We start from the raw sequence: 14,761 nt of genomic DNA on the forward strand, positions 1-14,761 counted from the left end.
GAACAGCTGGTTTATTCTTCTGGCTTCATTATCTCTCGTGTATCTCTTTAGGCGGCTGGCCAAGGCTTGGAGCCTTTGTTTGGCAGTTTCGAGTGCTTCAGGTATGGGCATCTGGTTGTACTTCTTGGGTACTTGCTTTCTCATTGCACCTCTCTCAGCCTCTGTCAGTTGGCTCACTTCTCTCCGGGCCTCCTTGATTTTTGCCTCCAACCTTCGTTTCCATGGTGGGTATTGTCTCTCATGGCTCCCATGGTTGCTCTTGTAGCCAAGCATGTTATATGAGCGATTTCCTGATCTGCCACCTCCATGGTTAAGGTATAGTTATGTTTAGGCAACTAAAACTACTTGGTTATGGTTAAGGAAAGCCTGTAGTTATGGTTCAAAGAAACCAACGCTGGATGTTGTAAGAGACATAAGAGACACTGCAGTCTGTGGTGTCACAGTCTAACTATTTTTTATGCCCATCCATCTGCCCTGACATTTTGATAAGTTTTAGAGAAACATTGTCAAAAACCTCCACATTTGCTACTTATATTATCTTGGACAGTCATTATTCGCACAACCATAAGAAGTTGCTTGTCAGGAAAATATAAAGATAGGTTGCCTTAAGTGTTTGAACATACAACCAATACTGCTGTTTTTCCTACAAGGACAGTGTGTCAATATGGAAGAAGGGCTGATTTTAGGTTTATAATCCATCTTCAACAGCGCTGCTTCTTCCTGTAACGCACAAATTGGCTCCACGTTCTGACTGAAAATGTATTCTTCGGGTAACTTTTTTGTTTCCTCCTCTCATCACGCCGGCCATGTGTGAATGTCGAGCTCAGACAAAGCAGTCATGACCAAACACCGGCTGTCAGCCTCACTGCCTCAGTAGAAAACCAGAGCAGCGAGTGTTACATCTGTCTTCTCCCCGATGTTAAAAATCATTATGATTTAGAGCAAAGATGAAGGAAATATTGCCAGAAACATATTTGGAGGCCATATTCAAACTGGGATTCTATGCAGGAATAAAGGCTGCTCTGTATAAATCAAGATTATGGTACTGATTTACATTTTTGACGTTATTCAACAATATGAAGAAGGACCAAAACACTGCTAGGAATTTAACAAAACCCACCAAAGCATGTGGGTGGGCTGGGAAATGAACCTCAATACTTTTACCTGATGAAATGTGTCTATAACATTGAAAATAAAAACTGTTGAAGGCTGGCAAGAAAGGCTTGATCAGATTCTTTTTCTTGTACCTTATCTTTAATAAAGACATTTGGCATATTTCAATAAATGAAAAAAAGAAAAACATGTCTATTTTCCTCAAATGTATTGTTTTGGGTATCAAAACTCAGGGACTTGCATTGAAAAAGTTTGATCTCTAGCCTTACATGGAGGCGCCACTGGAAGGCTTTTAATTTGAAACAGTTGCAGGAAGTGCTGAATATAGAATATTATTGTTCAGTCAGAGTTTGTGTAAATGATTTGCACATTTTCACATAGTTTTTGTTGGTCAACAGATCAGTTTGGAACATTGCTCGTGAGGAGCATTTGTATGACTCTTCCTGTTCGTAACTCTACCCCTCTCTGCAAGTGACAGCTTCTTGCCACATTTTCAAGTTCAGCTAGTTCTGAAAAGGCACGTTTGATTTGGTCGTCTGTTGCGGTCAGACGGTGCAGTTCACTGGAAGCACGCCGAAGCCTTAACGTTCCTCCCAAACTATCTGCATCTTGACAAGATAGTTTCTGTCCTTCATCAAATAATTTATCACTGTGACTAAAGAATCATATCTTCGTCAGTTATCGGTAATTGCTCCATTTGTGTCCAGAAATTCAGTGAGTGTAATCAGGGTTGGACGTTTTGTGGCTAATCATTTCTGCACACCATATCTCTCTTTCCATTATTTTCAGTGAACACGACTATTTTAACCCCTTGCTGATTGCTGTTTTGACCTGCAACTGTCTGTTGGTCCATCGAACATGAATACTGAGAGTATATTGTGCTTTCTTGTGTTTTTTTTTTAAGAGTGCGGCCGCTGCTCCCAGTCCAGTGATGGGCAACATGCCACCTAACGATGGCATGCCGGGAGGACCCATGCCCCCAGGCTTCTTTCAAGTAAGAAAAAGAACTTTCTCGCTGACTTCATCCCTCGCCCACCCCCACCTTCACCCATCACGCGTCCCCAACAGCTCCCCTGCCCCTCCCATAGCCATCGCTAAGCCTATCCTTCAGTCTCCTCCTCCTTTTTTAGCCTCTTTAGCTGTCCTAATCCCTGTCCAGATGTGTTCCCTTCTCTGTCTCTCTGCCTCCGTCCCATATGTCCATGCTCGGGTTGTTAACTCCTGGTGCTCTGTGTGAAGCTGTAGATAATACTGAGTTCTAAAGAGTTTTTATGATACGTTGTATCTGCCTAAATATGAAACGTTGCTTCAGTGAGCAAGTGCTACTAGATAATTTTTTTTTGTGATAGAAGAGAGGAGGCTATTTTCTCTGGTTTGTGTTGCTTCACTAATTCCTCCTGTCATCACTGTTCTCTGAAGGCTGTCTCTGAGGCTGACGAGGTCACACTCTCTCTCTCTCTCTCTCTCTCTCTGTTTTCATCGCTCTCTCCTTTCTCTCTCATATGCAAACATACACACACGCAAGCCTTATTTGACACTTTGACACACATTAAACTAGTGAGACTTTAGGTGTTTTTAAAATATCTGCACGCCCAGAGATATTCACTGAATTGGCAGAGGTGAAAAAAAGAAATGAAAATTTGTATTCGCTTAAAACTGCAGAACTACTTTAAGTAAAAGAATATTACTACCAAGACAACTGTTCAAGTCCAAGTTTTGGGAGCAGTTATATTTTTATGAAAGTTAAGCAATACTGACCATCTTTTTTAATGGGCAGGACAGACAGAAGGTCTTTTGATTGTAAACACTGTCCCATAACCACAAGGTTAACCCCTGCAACAGTCTGTGTATGTGACCTCTCTCTAGATAAGAGCCTTTAAAGAAACAGTTCAACATTTTAGGAAATATGCTTATTTGCTTTCATGCCTAGAGTTAGAGGGGAAGATTGATACCACTCTCATAAATATGAAGCTATCACCAGTAGCTAGTTAGCTTAGCTTAGTACAAAGACTTAAACAGTGGGAAACAGCAATCCTTTCTTTTACCAAAGGTACAGCACCTCTGAAGCTAGCTAATTAAAACATTATATGTTGTTTGTTTAATCTGTACAAAAACAGAAGTGTGAAAACACCATGTTGTGTGTGTGTTTTTTTTTTTTTTTAGTTAAGCTAACCAATTGAGATATAAATGTTAATTAGTGATGTTTAGAGGAGCTGGTAGTTTGTTGCATTTGGACAGAGCCAGGCTAACTGTTTCCCCTGTTTCCAGTTTTAATGCTAAGCTAACTGGCTGCTGGCTGTAACTTCATAATTACCGTACAGACATAGCGTGGTATCAATCTTCTCATCTATTCCTTTAAGTGTGATGACAAACATTGCAGCCCTGACTCTTGAATTAAAAATGTAACAGTGCTGAAATGATTAGTCACTTACTCAGTTTATCAACAGAAACCATTTTGATAATCAATGAATCCTTTTCAGCTTGTTTATCAAGCAAAAGTGCCAAACATTTGTCGGTTTGTTGGATTTGTTGGGTCTCTGTAATTAATATTATAAAGAGTACGGTCTAGACCTGCTCTATAGGAAAAGTGCAATGAGATAACTTCTGTTGCCATATAAATAAAATTGAATTGAATTGAATTGGTTCCACCATGTCAAATGTGAGGATTTGCTGCTTTTCTGTGTTAAGTGAATGTCATGGGGGTTTTGACCATTGGTAAGACGAAACAAGTGATTTGAAGACATCACTTTGGGCTCTGAAACTGTGATGCACATTTTTCACTATTTTCACTAAACTATGAATTGAAGAAATAATTGACAGATTAATTGATAATGAAAGTAATCATTAGTTGCAGCTCTAATAACTATAAACATATTTGCTCAAAGTCTGTTTTTGTTATTCACTTGTAAGAATAACTAAATCTACAGTATCCCATAATAATCTACATATTATTAGTGATTAAGAATTTTACAAATTGGCTCCTACTGGACATTTAGTATGCCTGATGTAAATACATACAGTGTTGAACTGTATAGCCTTTGCCTGCATTGTCTTATGCTGGTTGATTGGCAGCATGTCTTGTGCTGTGCAGCCTGTGTGTGTGTGTGTGTGTGTGTGTGTGTGTGTGTGTGTGTGTGCTGGGGTCGTGGAGAATGTTAATGATGTATGAGCAGTGAGCAGGCCAGGGAGAAAGCTATCTGATGGTGTTGCATGAGTGACATTGCTTTCCATAAATAGACCCTGTGTGCATGGCAGACAGACAGGCAGACAGACAGGATGGGCAGAGGGGAGAGCAATATTCACTCTCTTCTCTTCTCTTTGCTTAGCTCAGCTAATCTGAGCAGCAAAGCAGGCAAAGGTAAAGAAAACAAGAAATAAAAGTGTAAAAACAGAGCCTGCCTAACGCTCAAAAACATAGACAAAATGTTCTCTGCACCTCTCTAAACTTTACATCAGATTTCCCTATATATATATATATATTTTTTATATATATATATATATATGCTCATATATATACATATATAAGCAAACGTTGTTGCCAGAACAGCAGCATATTTAAATGTGTTGTAGCGTGTCCATATGGCATCTTTCAACTAGAGCTAAAACCACACACACTGCTTAGGTAGCTGACATTCACTCCCTGGTGAACTAATGGTTGCGGTCCGCATTGAAAATGCAGGCTAGTGAGTTTTCTGCAGTTCATTTATTCATTCAGATGAAGGGAAAGCAGATCTTTCCCTCCCACATACTGTTTTACACATATTCTCATCTCACTGCTCTCAGTTACACTGGAGGTAAGGTCAGTCGATTGACAGTGTGAAATTTCCACGTTTGTAGTGTTTGAGTGCAGAAGACTCAAAACTCAAAAATTAAACATTATATTATGTTTTTGATGGGAAATTGTGAATGGGTTGTATCAAGTGAAACAGAAATTTCTGTGTGCTTTAGTAATTTCTCATCTCATTTCTGGGACGGCTTCCTCTCGCCACCTTCTCCCTCTTCTCTCTCCTTCGTATGCTTGGCATCCTCCTCCATGACATTTCCTCACTCTCTCCATTTCCCTTGTCTTTGAAACTATTATTTTCTCGCTCTCACAAAGCTTCAGTGACACATGCTTACTCACCGACTCCAGTGTGTGTGAACTGTTCACGTGCGCTTCGTGTGTGTGTTGCAGGAATTTTCCCCAGTTGCACTAGCGGGGTAATTAACGTAGGTGACCCCAACACTGTTATTGGCTGCGGTCCTGGGAGAGAGGGATGAGGGGCAAAGGAGGGACAGTGGAGGAAAATGGAGGTGGAGGGAGGAGGAGGAGGGCATCCACTCCTATGTTCCCCTAATCTGTAGCTGTAGGACAAACTGGGCATGAGAGACATGCTTTAGGTAGGAAGACAGAGCAAGGAGGAGAAAAGGAAAAATTTGCAAAAATAACAGAGAAAGATGCTGTGTTGGTGTGAGGATCTCTATACATTTGGTATATAATCCTACTCTCCTCTTAGCGAAAATCCAATGCTGCTGCATCATGGCCCTCTGGGGAGGACAAGCAAAGGGGGAGATGACGGGGGGAGGAGAAAGAGGGAGGAAAAGCTTCGAGGAGAGACAGAGTTAATGACAGCTAGGAGGAAGAAAAGAAAGCAGCAGAGTGGAGGAGAGGACACTGAGGCATCAGGAAAGTCTTTCAAAAATGTTTCTTATTGGCCTTCAGAGATGTGTGCTAACAAAAATGACAGCTGACGACAATAGTGGACAGTTGATGGATTCACCTCCCATCTGCTGCGCCATAGATAGAAATGAAATGTATCAGGAAAATGTTTCCTGCACAGTTTTTATAATGCATACAGCAGATGTATAGACAATTGTACTGAATAATGAGACAAAATCTGGAAGAAAGCATAAGTAAGAGTGTTAGGCTTCTGTCCAGGGAAAAGCTAATTAGATAAAAATGTGTTCTTTAGAGATTCATGTGGTCCATCTGTCAATTAATGCCCCAAAAATCATCCCTTTTTGTTGACCTTATTCTCTGATCTACACGTGGCATGTCAGGTACTCGAAAACTTAATGCGCTCCATTAAGTCTGTAAACCAGTTTAGGGTGGGGCAGCCTCTTTCTACTAAACTGGAATGGCTCCTATTGCCAAAAAAGGGATCCAAAGTCAAGGGCAGTGTTTTACTGCAGGTAATTGCAGCTCTTCAGGGACAACACCAAAAAGCACAACAAGAGGATTAGGTTTGATTACACATTTAAGAACAAGAAACCCAGGTATCAAAGACAAATTTAAGAATCTGTTCAAAGCTGACACATGACACGCACATGGTGAATTAGGGAGACATCTGCTCTCGCTAATTTATTTATCAAAGGTAAGACTGATCTCAGGGTTCATTCTGGTCAGTTGTATTATAAAGAGAGATTAAAAAAAGGTGCAGGTAAACTAGGTGGCTTTAAAACATGAATGGGAGACTGAAAGTCATGCACAGATGGTTGGAGAAGGGTGGCTCAGGTAGGTTTATTATCTGGTAAGGTTCAAATGTCAAATCTCAGTGTTTGGTCTGGGTCAGTGTTAGTCCCTCAGTGGAGGATGTAGACTGTTGGTTTAGATGCTGGATGACTGAAGGACAGAAAGATAGTTACAAGGTGGCTTTTCTTGGCCAAACTGTGTAAATCTAACAAAGCGTTCGACTTCTTTGACAAAAGCCGCCAACAGATTGTATATAAAAAGCTCTGTGAAACATTTTAATCTCTTTTTCTACCATATCTGAAATAGCGCTGTGAATAGAAGATTCAAAAAGACAGATGCGAAAGGACCCAGATGAGAGTGTGCAGGTAAAACTTTTCACTTCTGCCTGAACTAAACCCATTGAGGAGAGGAACCGTCTCTTATCGTCAATGCTTATCCTTGAGAGGACAGCGACAAAAATGATACCTAACAGTTCTCCTTGGAATGACACTTGAAAATGAGAGGCAGTTCTCAGCAAACGTTTTCTCTGTCCATTGTCTGCCTGTAGCTTCTGTTAGACTTAGTTCAAACACGTTGATAACAGTCACTACAGTTAAACAGTGATTTCAATGTAGCCTTTGTCTCCTACTGTGCATGCTTCTTTCCTATCAGCAGCACGTTTCCGATACGGTATGTTTTATCTGTTTAGAGACAGACGTGAGAACTCCCTCTAAACACACAAACACACACACACACACACACACACACACACACACACACACACACATTTCCTGTGTGTTGGTGAAACTTCAGCTGTAAGCTCTGAACATTCCTCTCAGCTAAGGAGGGGATCACATACGTATATAAATTATTTGATGCCATCCTAACATGTTTAAATGGCTGTCAGTGTTTCACGGCCGTCCTCTGGGAGAAAACACCCGATATAGCGTGTTCCCATCTCTGAGCTGACGTGTTGCCATGCTATATAGCATGAGCTAGCAGGAGACCTACTGCTGCCACTGCCGCTCTCACTGGAATGTTAGCAAGGAATGACAATGAGTGTGCACTCAGTGTGTGTGTGTGTGTGTGTGTGTGTGTGTGTGTGTGTGTGGTGTGTGTGGTGCTGTTCCTCCTGGCTTTGTTTGTTGTGTTCAGTGATGCAGGCTGCTTTGTGTTCTCGCTCTCTGTTTGTGTGTGTGTGTGTGTGTGTGTGTGTGTGTGTGTGTGTGTGTGTGTGTCAGTAGTTTGACGGCAGTTACACACTGCCCTCTAGTGTTAGCAGCTGTAAACTTGAAAAGAAAACTCAGATGACTGGTACTCTTCCATCTCTTTTTCACTCTCCCTCTCTCCCTCTCTCTGTTAGTGGTCCATCAGGGGCAGCAGTGTGGGTCTTCCTTAAGCTGAAATGAGTGGTGGGGAGGCGAGGGGGTTGTGTTGATGGGTTTGTGGTACTGTGCCAAGCTGTTATCTCCTTAGCCGGGTAGAAAATGATTTTATTAATTGCTTCATTTAACGCTCCCTGTGTCCCCCTCCTTCTTCCCCTCTCCTACACATATACACAAACAACACCACACAAACACACTCACTCGCACACACTCCAACCAAGCTACTTTTCAAACTCGTCCTGTGTACACCTCTGTGACAGTTGAAATGTTCTCTCTCTCTCCCTCTCTCTGCAGGGACCTTTAGAGAGAACAGTACAGCCATAAAGGCCATATGCTGGCCCATTCAGATGTAATAGCAGGAAGGCCCAGGGAGGCCCAGCCAGAGGAGCTATGCTCCATTATGGCACATTATAGAGAGGAACAACAGAGGCACAGAGTCTGTGTGTGTGTTTGTGTGTGTGCACGCGTGTGTGTGAATGAAATTGTGTATTACTTACATTGCAGGGACAAAAATGTGTTCACAGAGCCACATTATGGGAATTCAACTACCATTTGGGCACAAAAAGCTGGTCCCCACAAGATAAACTATTATATTTTTGGGTCAAGACTTGATTTTTGGTTAAAGTAGGTTTAGGATTAGGTTAAGGCTACGGTAAGGGTTGGGGTTAGACATGTAGTGGCTATGGTTATGGTTCGGGTAAGGCTCCAGGAAATGAATGTAAGTCAGTGCAGTGTCCTCCAAAGTGGCTAAAACTAGCTTGTGTGTGTGTGTGTGATTGTGTGTAGAGGAGAAGCAGACTGCTGCAGCTGCATCAGTGCAGCCAGACCCCACAGGGGTGTCTTGTTAGACATACACACACACACACACACACACACACACACACACACACTCAGACTGGCACGTCAACAACAATAACCTCTTAGGTCAGACAGAGCTAGCGCTGCATTAGCCCCAGTGTGAACCTGCTGAGAGACAGAGCGAGCCAGTACAGCTGGCGTTAACCACCCAAAACATACACACACAGAGTGGCAGAACAACCACAGTGGCACCGGTACAAACACCATAACTGTGCCAACACATCCGGAGTACACTGTATGTACAACTAAATAAACATTTCCAGATTGTTGAATAGATTATTGACCGGCTGCATGTTGTGCTGCTGGTTAATAAGTGGCTTTATTGAAGATTTATCTGCTTCTCAGATGAGCCGGTCTCATGATAATGAGATGAATAGAATCAATGCGGCAAGTAAAGTCAACTGCCATGTCTCAAAAGGATAGGAAGCACCTGTCTCGAGAGCCCTGTTGCTGCTGAGCTCAACACTTGTGCCTTTGTTGGGTTGTGAGTCCATGAATAAGTGCTTCTGCTTATGAGCAGTATTGTTTTCACGTGTATGTACAAGCTCATCTCTCCTGCCAAAATCTGCGCTCTTATACAGCGTACCTGGCAGCGCAGTGGCAATGTATCTGTGCCTGTGGGAACGCACTTGTTTCAAGCTGTCAGTCAGGCATGTTTATTTTCCCACTGTGGCAATGTCCACAGAGAGGGCAGCGTAGTGGGCAGTGTGGGAAAGTGAGGCAGAGACAGAAGAGGGTGGGGAGGGAGAGAGGGAGAGGGAAGGAGAGATTTAAAGGGAGTATGTGTGCGAGTGTTGGTGTGAGGCTAGAGGAATGCAGGTATCTGTGCAGCTGCCTGCATGCTGCATGCAGGTGAAGAGGTGCACAAGTCTAGACAGTTATGTGTGTTGGTATGTGTGCGTGTGTGTGTGTGTCTGTGTGTGTGTTTGCCGAAATAACTTGTTGATTAATCAAAGTTGTTCAACAGAAAATTATGACAACAATTATGAAAAATGTTTAACTGTTCAAGCCACTACGTGTAGAATTTCAAAATTTACGACTTTGGCACTCCAGTAGTTCTATCAAAAAAGACATTGTGGCCGAAAGCAACCCACACTGATCCAACCTGCATGGGGACACTTAGATAAATGTGCTTTCTCCAACCAAAACTTATACTATCAATTTTAAAGATGTTATAGTCAGCTCTAAGTAATTTATTAAACCAGAATGCTAAGAAGTATTTTCTGGTTCCAGCTTCTCAAATGTAAAGTATTTTAGCTTTTTTTTTTTTTTTTTAGCTTTATGTCATTGTAAATGTAATATGTGTGGGTTTTGGACTGATAAAAAAAATAGCAATTAGAATGCTGTGGAAACATGAAATGGGTATTTAATTTTTTTATTTGACATTTTATAGAGTAAACAAAAATAATCACCGGATTAATCAAGTCTAGACACTTTACTTATAAAGCACATATTAACAAACACATGTTAAATCAATTCAGGAACAATCACTTCTAGCCTTACTGTGTACATGCATCTATTCCTGAAAAAAAAAAGTGAATCGAAAATTTATGTTAACATGTCTACCAGAGTCTATCTTTGTGTGTGTGTGTGTGTGTGTGTCTCAGGTTATATTGCTTATGGGTAATCCCCTAATCCGTTATCTTTTCACTGTAATGTTAGATACACACCTGTTGAAGTAGCACCCTCCTCCACCCCTCAGCAGCCCCCTTCAATACACATACTATACATGCACACACAGTCAAACCAGCACACACTCCACACACACTGAGCACCTGAGAGAAGAAGATCCTGCTTTCACCTGCAAAAAGAGGGAGATCTTCTATTCACACTCATCGCCGCTCAGTTGCCCAACTCTCACACACACACACACACTTGTAATGTTGCCTGATAGCAGAGTGCTTGGCGGAGTCTCTGGCAGACTAGTAGATAAGCCTGGTCTGGCAGTGGGTGGTCCTCTTTCTTCGTATTGATGTTCAGGTAGTAACAGTTCTCTGCTGGAGTGGCTGCAGCTGGAGTCAGAAGAGGTTACTGTAGGAAGAGACAACGAGGTCAAAGTTCATACTGTATTCACTTTAATGTACTTATCACAATGCTTACTCTGAGAGATTAACTTGAGAAACGGTTCATTCACTCTCAAAATGCAAACTGAAACTGCAGTTCACATACTGGTGATTGAGTCATCAATCCAGAGTGGATTGAAGAGACAGAATAATTTCATTTATTTTCAACCTGGGACTCATTTTTCTATGTTTTGCCATAATGATGTTTGATTGGGTTCAAATATTTGGCACTTCTCTGTAGAGTGAAAGTGAGCACCAAAATTAAGCTTACTTTTTGCCCTTGAGTGTGTAAAGGACAGCAGCACCTCTGCCAAACTGGATCAAGCTTCATTATGGCAAAATTTAGAAAAATAAGACCGTGTTTGAAAATACCTAGTATTATCCTCTGGCAAAACAACATGATTGTAATTGAATGTTGATTAAAGTTCACCTTGTGAATTGATCTGGCCTCATCCTCTGCAACATGTTAGCTAACAGTTACCTCCTTACTCACTGAACTGACATAGAGTCGCAGTATCATCCCATAGGAGTTGGGTTTCTAGCCATGATGCATATAAGTCAAATATTTATTGTCGAAAAGCAGCCAAAAACTACAGTTTGGTGTTGATTCTCAGTGGGATTGGTACTATGCTTTGCCATGAGAATGTACATCATCATTAATTTATGATTTTTTATGCTTGTGCATATCATAATCAGCAATGCTACTACAACATAAACAATATGAGAACTATTTTTAAATGGTCGGTTCACCCAAATTCCAAATGCAAGTTTGGTGAACATTATATTTTTTTTACCAAGCAAGCTTGAATATCACCAAATACATTATCATAGCACTTTATTGACATCTTTCTGAATTTTCTTCACCAGGGTCCTCCAGGATCTCAGCCTTCCCCTCACACACAGCCTCCCCCACACAACCCCAGTAATCCCATGATGGGACCTCACGGACAGGTAAGATGGAAACATTCACACTCTTCCCTCAGCTTCTGTGTTGTAGTTCCCGCTCTAAGTCTACTCTCACTTTCTCACACTCACTCACTCACTCACTCACTCACTCACTCACTCACACAACAACAGTGTAAGAACAGCACACAGGTCCCCTGTTGTGCTAACAGACAGGACAGGCAGCATCCACGATGGTGGGTTGGATGAATAATTTAGCTGTGTTGGCCCAGCTGTAAGGAGCGGAGGGCCTTCTCTCTCCCTCAGCCCAGCACTCACCATCCCATAGTCCATCAATAGACCATTAATATTGCAGCAGAGCCTGACAAGGTGCAGCTCTTCGTGCACAAACTCACCACAACATGGTCGAAGGAGGACAGGAGAGGAGACGAGAGGAGAGGAGGAAAGGGTAAACAGGAAAGGGAAGGAGTAGGAGAGGAGGATGGAGGGAAGAGGGTAAAAAGTAAACAGTAGTATGTCAGTCCTCGCCCCAAGGGCTAACTGGGATTATATAACTTGTCCTCCACTTGCCCCAAGCGCACACACACATACACCGACACACAAAACATACAGCACATAATTACCATTGAAAGCCAGTCGCCTGTATTTGTGTTGTCTGTGCTTATCTCTGTGTGAAGATGATGATATGAACATTATTCTGCTGTTCATGCACCGTGACCAAAACACACAACTCTTACCCAATCTGCATTCAGATCAGCATGTTTCCCCTTGATACTGAAATACTTGGATTGAGTTCGGAATTAACTCTTATCATCTGACACTGAAATATGGCTCACTGGATGTGGGTATTTGTAGTTGCAGCAGCGTACTCTCATAGGTAATTCTGAAAACCATCTGTCTGGGGTGCTTTACATTATTCACTAGTGCGCCAGCTCTGTATGTGTGTCTCGGCCAGCCAGTTCTTGTCCCCTCTCTGCTGAAACATCTGTGTGGATGGTGTCTTCAGTTTCTGTTATGAATCACACTATCCAGGCTGCATTTTTGTAGCACCAGTGTCTGGTGATACAGACACAGTGAGAAAATGTCCAGCACATGTGCATCTGCACAAAACAGGCAAACATTAAGATGTAGAACACTTCCTCTCCTTGTACGACTTCATCCTCCCATCCAACTGTGTCATGTTCCTGTTCAGTTCTGCTCCACCTCCCTCCCATATTGTTCTTCCAGTCCAAGTTTCTATCCTGCATGTTTTCTCCCTCTCTTATCTGTTTTCTTTTACCTTTATCCTAATGGATTTTACCACCTGAGGTCTTACTTTATAAAACTTAATGACAGGCCCGTCCTTCTTGGTAAATGTAACAAAACTACCACAGGACATTATTCTTCAACACAATAGCTCCCCCTGCTGACATGCAAAGGTAACACCTCAAAACTGAGCAGGTTAGATACAGAGAATGAGGTTTACTAAGCTTTGTGTGCTTTCTTTCACTACCTAGAAATATGAGTGTTATTTATCAAGAAGAACAGTTTGCCATCATCAAACCCTGTGACTAATTAATTGTATGTGGAAACATTTCACAAATATACTAAGGGAAGAAATGTTGAATTTAGGCTGATTGTAATAATATTATCATAATGTTAGTGTTATTAGTATCCTGTAGAGATCTGTGTTTAATTAGTTCAAAACCTAGAAATAATAGCATCTTAAAAGAACAGAGAAGTAAAAAAAACACCCATTTTAAAACACTAAACAAATAGTGGACCAGGATTTATGGATGTATGGTTATAAAGCTTGAATTTGAAGTTGAATCTGACGTCCACTGAGCTGATAATGACAATGGCATGCTGAGGCATTGTGGTGGATTGTGTATTTTATAATTCATAATAGTTTTATAATATTTAATCTCTATTCATGTCCTTTCAAATCTGTTTAATTACTTCTGCTGCATTCATTTTAAAACCTTCCTATACATAGATATTGTCAATATACCTTTTTGATTATCTGACCCTAATTGTATTTAATTGTTTCACTTTAGATTAGCAAATGTTGTGGAATACAGTATCTTAATTAATTCTTCACAATCACTGTCTTTAGAGAAAATCATAACATTACCTTTTCTGTGATTGAATTTATTGATTTTAGTTGTCTTCATAAATTAGCCACTAGATTTCATGCAAATTCAATGAAATGTACAGTGCACTTGTGTGTAATCCTATCTGGAGTTTTGGAATTGCACTTGACTAAAACAAGGTCAGGAGCGAACTTATTTTTGATATTTTAAAGCCCATCTGTCAAGAATCATAACAAGTATTCTGCTCGTGATCATCCTGAAATAAAGTAGTCATTGTCCTTCTCATGTCCTTCCTGCAGCCATTCATGTCTCCACGGTACCCAGGTGGCCCAAGGCCCTCCCTCCGTATGCCAAATCAGCCTCCTGGGAGCATCCCCGGGTCACAGCCTCTCTTGCCAAACAGCCTGGACCCCACCAGACCTCAAGGTATTGATCAAGATGTGGTGTTATTTCAGAGAGGTTGCACTTTCGCACTTTGCAGACTAATCTCATATTGGCTTCTGAACGAGAGCGCTTTCTCCTCATTTATGGAATTATTATTGATCTAAACAGTGCTGCCATTCTAACAAGCTGTACTCTGTGTTTCACCACAGGACATCCAAACATGGGAGGTCCAATGAGAATGAATCCCCCTCGGGGCATGGGAGGCATGGGCCCACAGGTAGGTACCTGTTTTATTACTCAAGCGGTCATACAGAATAAAACACAAAGGACTGTGTTAATAAAGTCATGAAAGTGGATGGCGTCCATCAGCACTACCAGCCCACTGCACTCCCACTCTGCAGTTACCATACAGCCAGATTTGGTGCTTGGCCTGTCAGTTTATGAACAAAGCCAATGTTTGGCTGCCCTTCATCAAGGGCTACCATTAAAAACAGCTATAATGTCAAACCAGCAGCCTATAAACTGCATGCAGATCATCCTTATTCTCTGCTG

The 14,761-nt window shown here is 41.6% G+C and overlaps 1 protein-coding gene across 3 annotated transcripts in view; it reads left to right on the forward strand.

Moving 5' to 3' along the window:
• The window catches only part of ssbp4 (single stranded DNA binding protein 4), a 90,679-nt gene that overhangs the window by 66,842 nt on the left and 9,076 nt on the right, over positions 1-14,761 (forward strand). For 2 of the 3 annotated variants that reach the window (XM_044199290.1, XM_044199289.1), the window contains exons 5-8: positions 2,018-2,107; positions 11,718-11,801; positions 14,125-14,251; positions 14,419-14,486. In XM_044199290.1, the coding sequence (XP_044055225.1) occupies positions 2,018-2,107; positions 11,718-11,801; positions 14,125-14,251; positions 14,419-14,486 (369 nt within the window). The remainder of the gene's footprint in view (positions 1-2,017; positions 2,108-11,717; positions 11,802-14,124; positions 14,252-14,418; positions 14,487-14,761) is intronic. The other variant, XM_044199291.1, reaches the window with a different exon arrangement.

The sequence above is a fragment of the Siniperca chuatsi genome, linkage group LG6 (assembly GCF_020085105.1).
Source record: "Siniperca chuatsi isolate FFG_IHB_CAS linkage group LG6, ASM2008510v1, whole genome shotgun sequence".
Taxonomy (NCBI): domain Eukaryota; kingdom Metazoa; phylum Chordata; class Actinopteri; order Centrarchiformes; family Sinipercidae; genus Siniperca; species Siniperca chuatsi.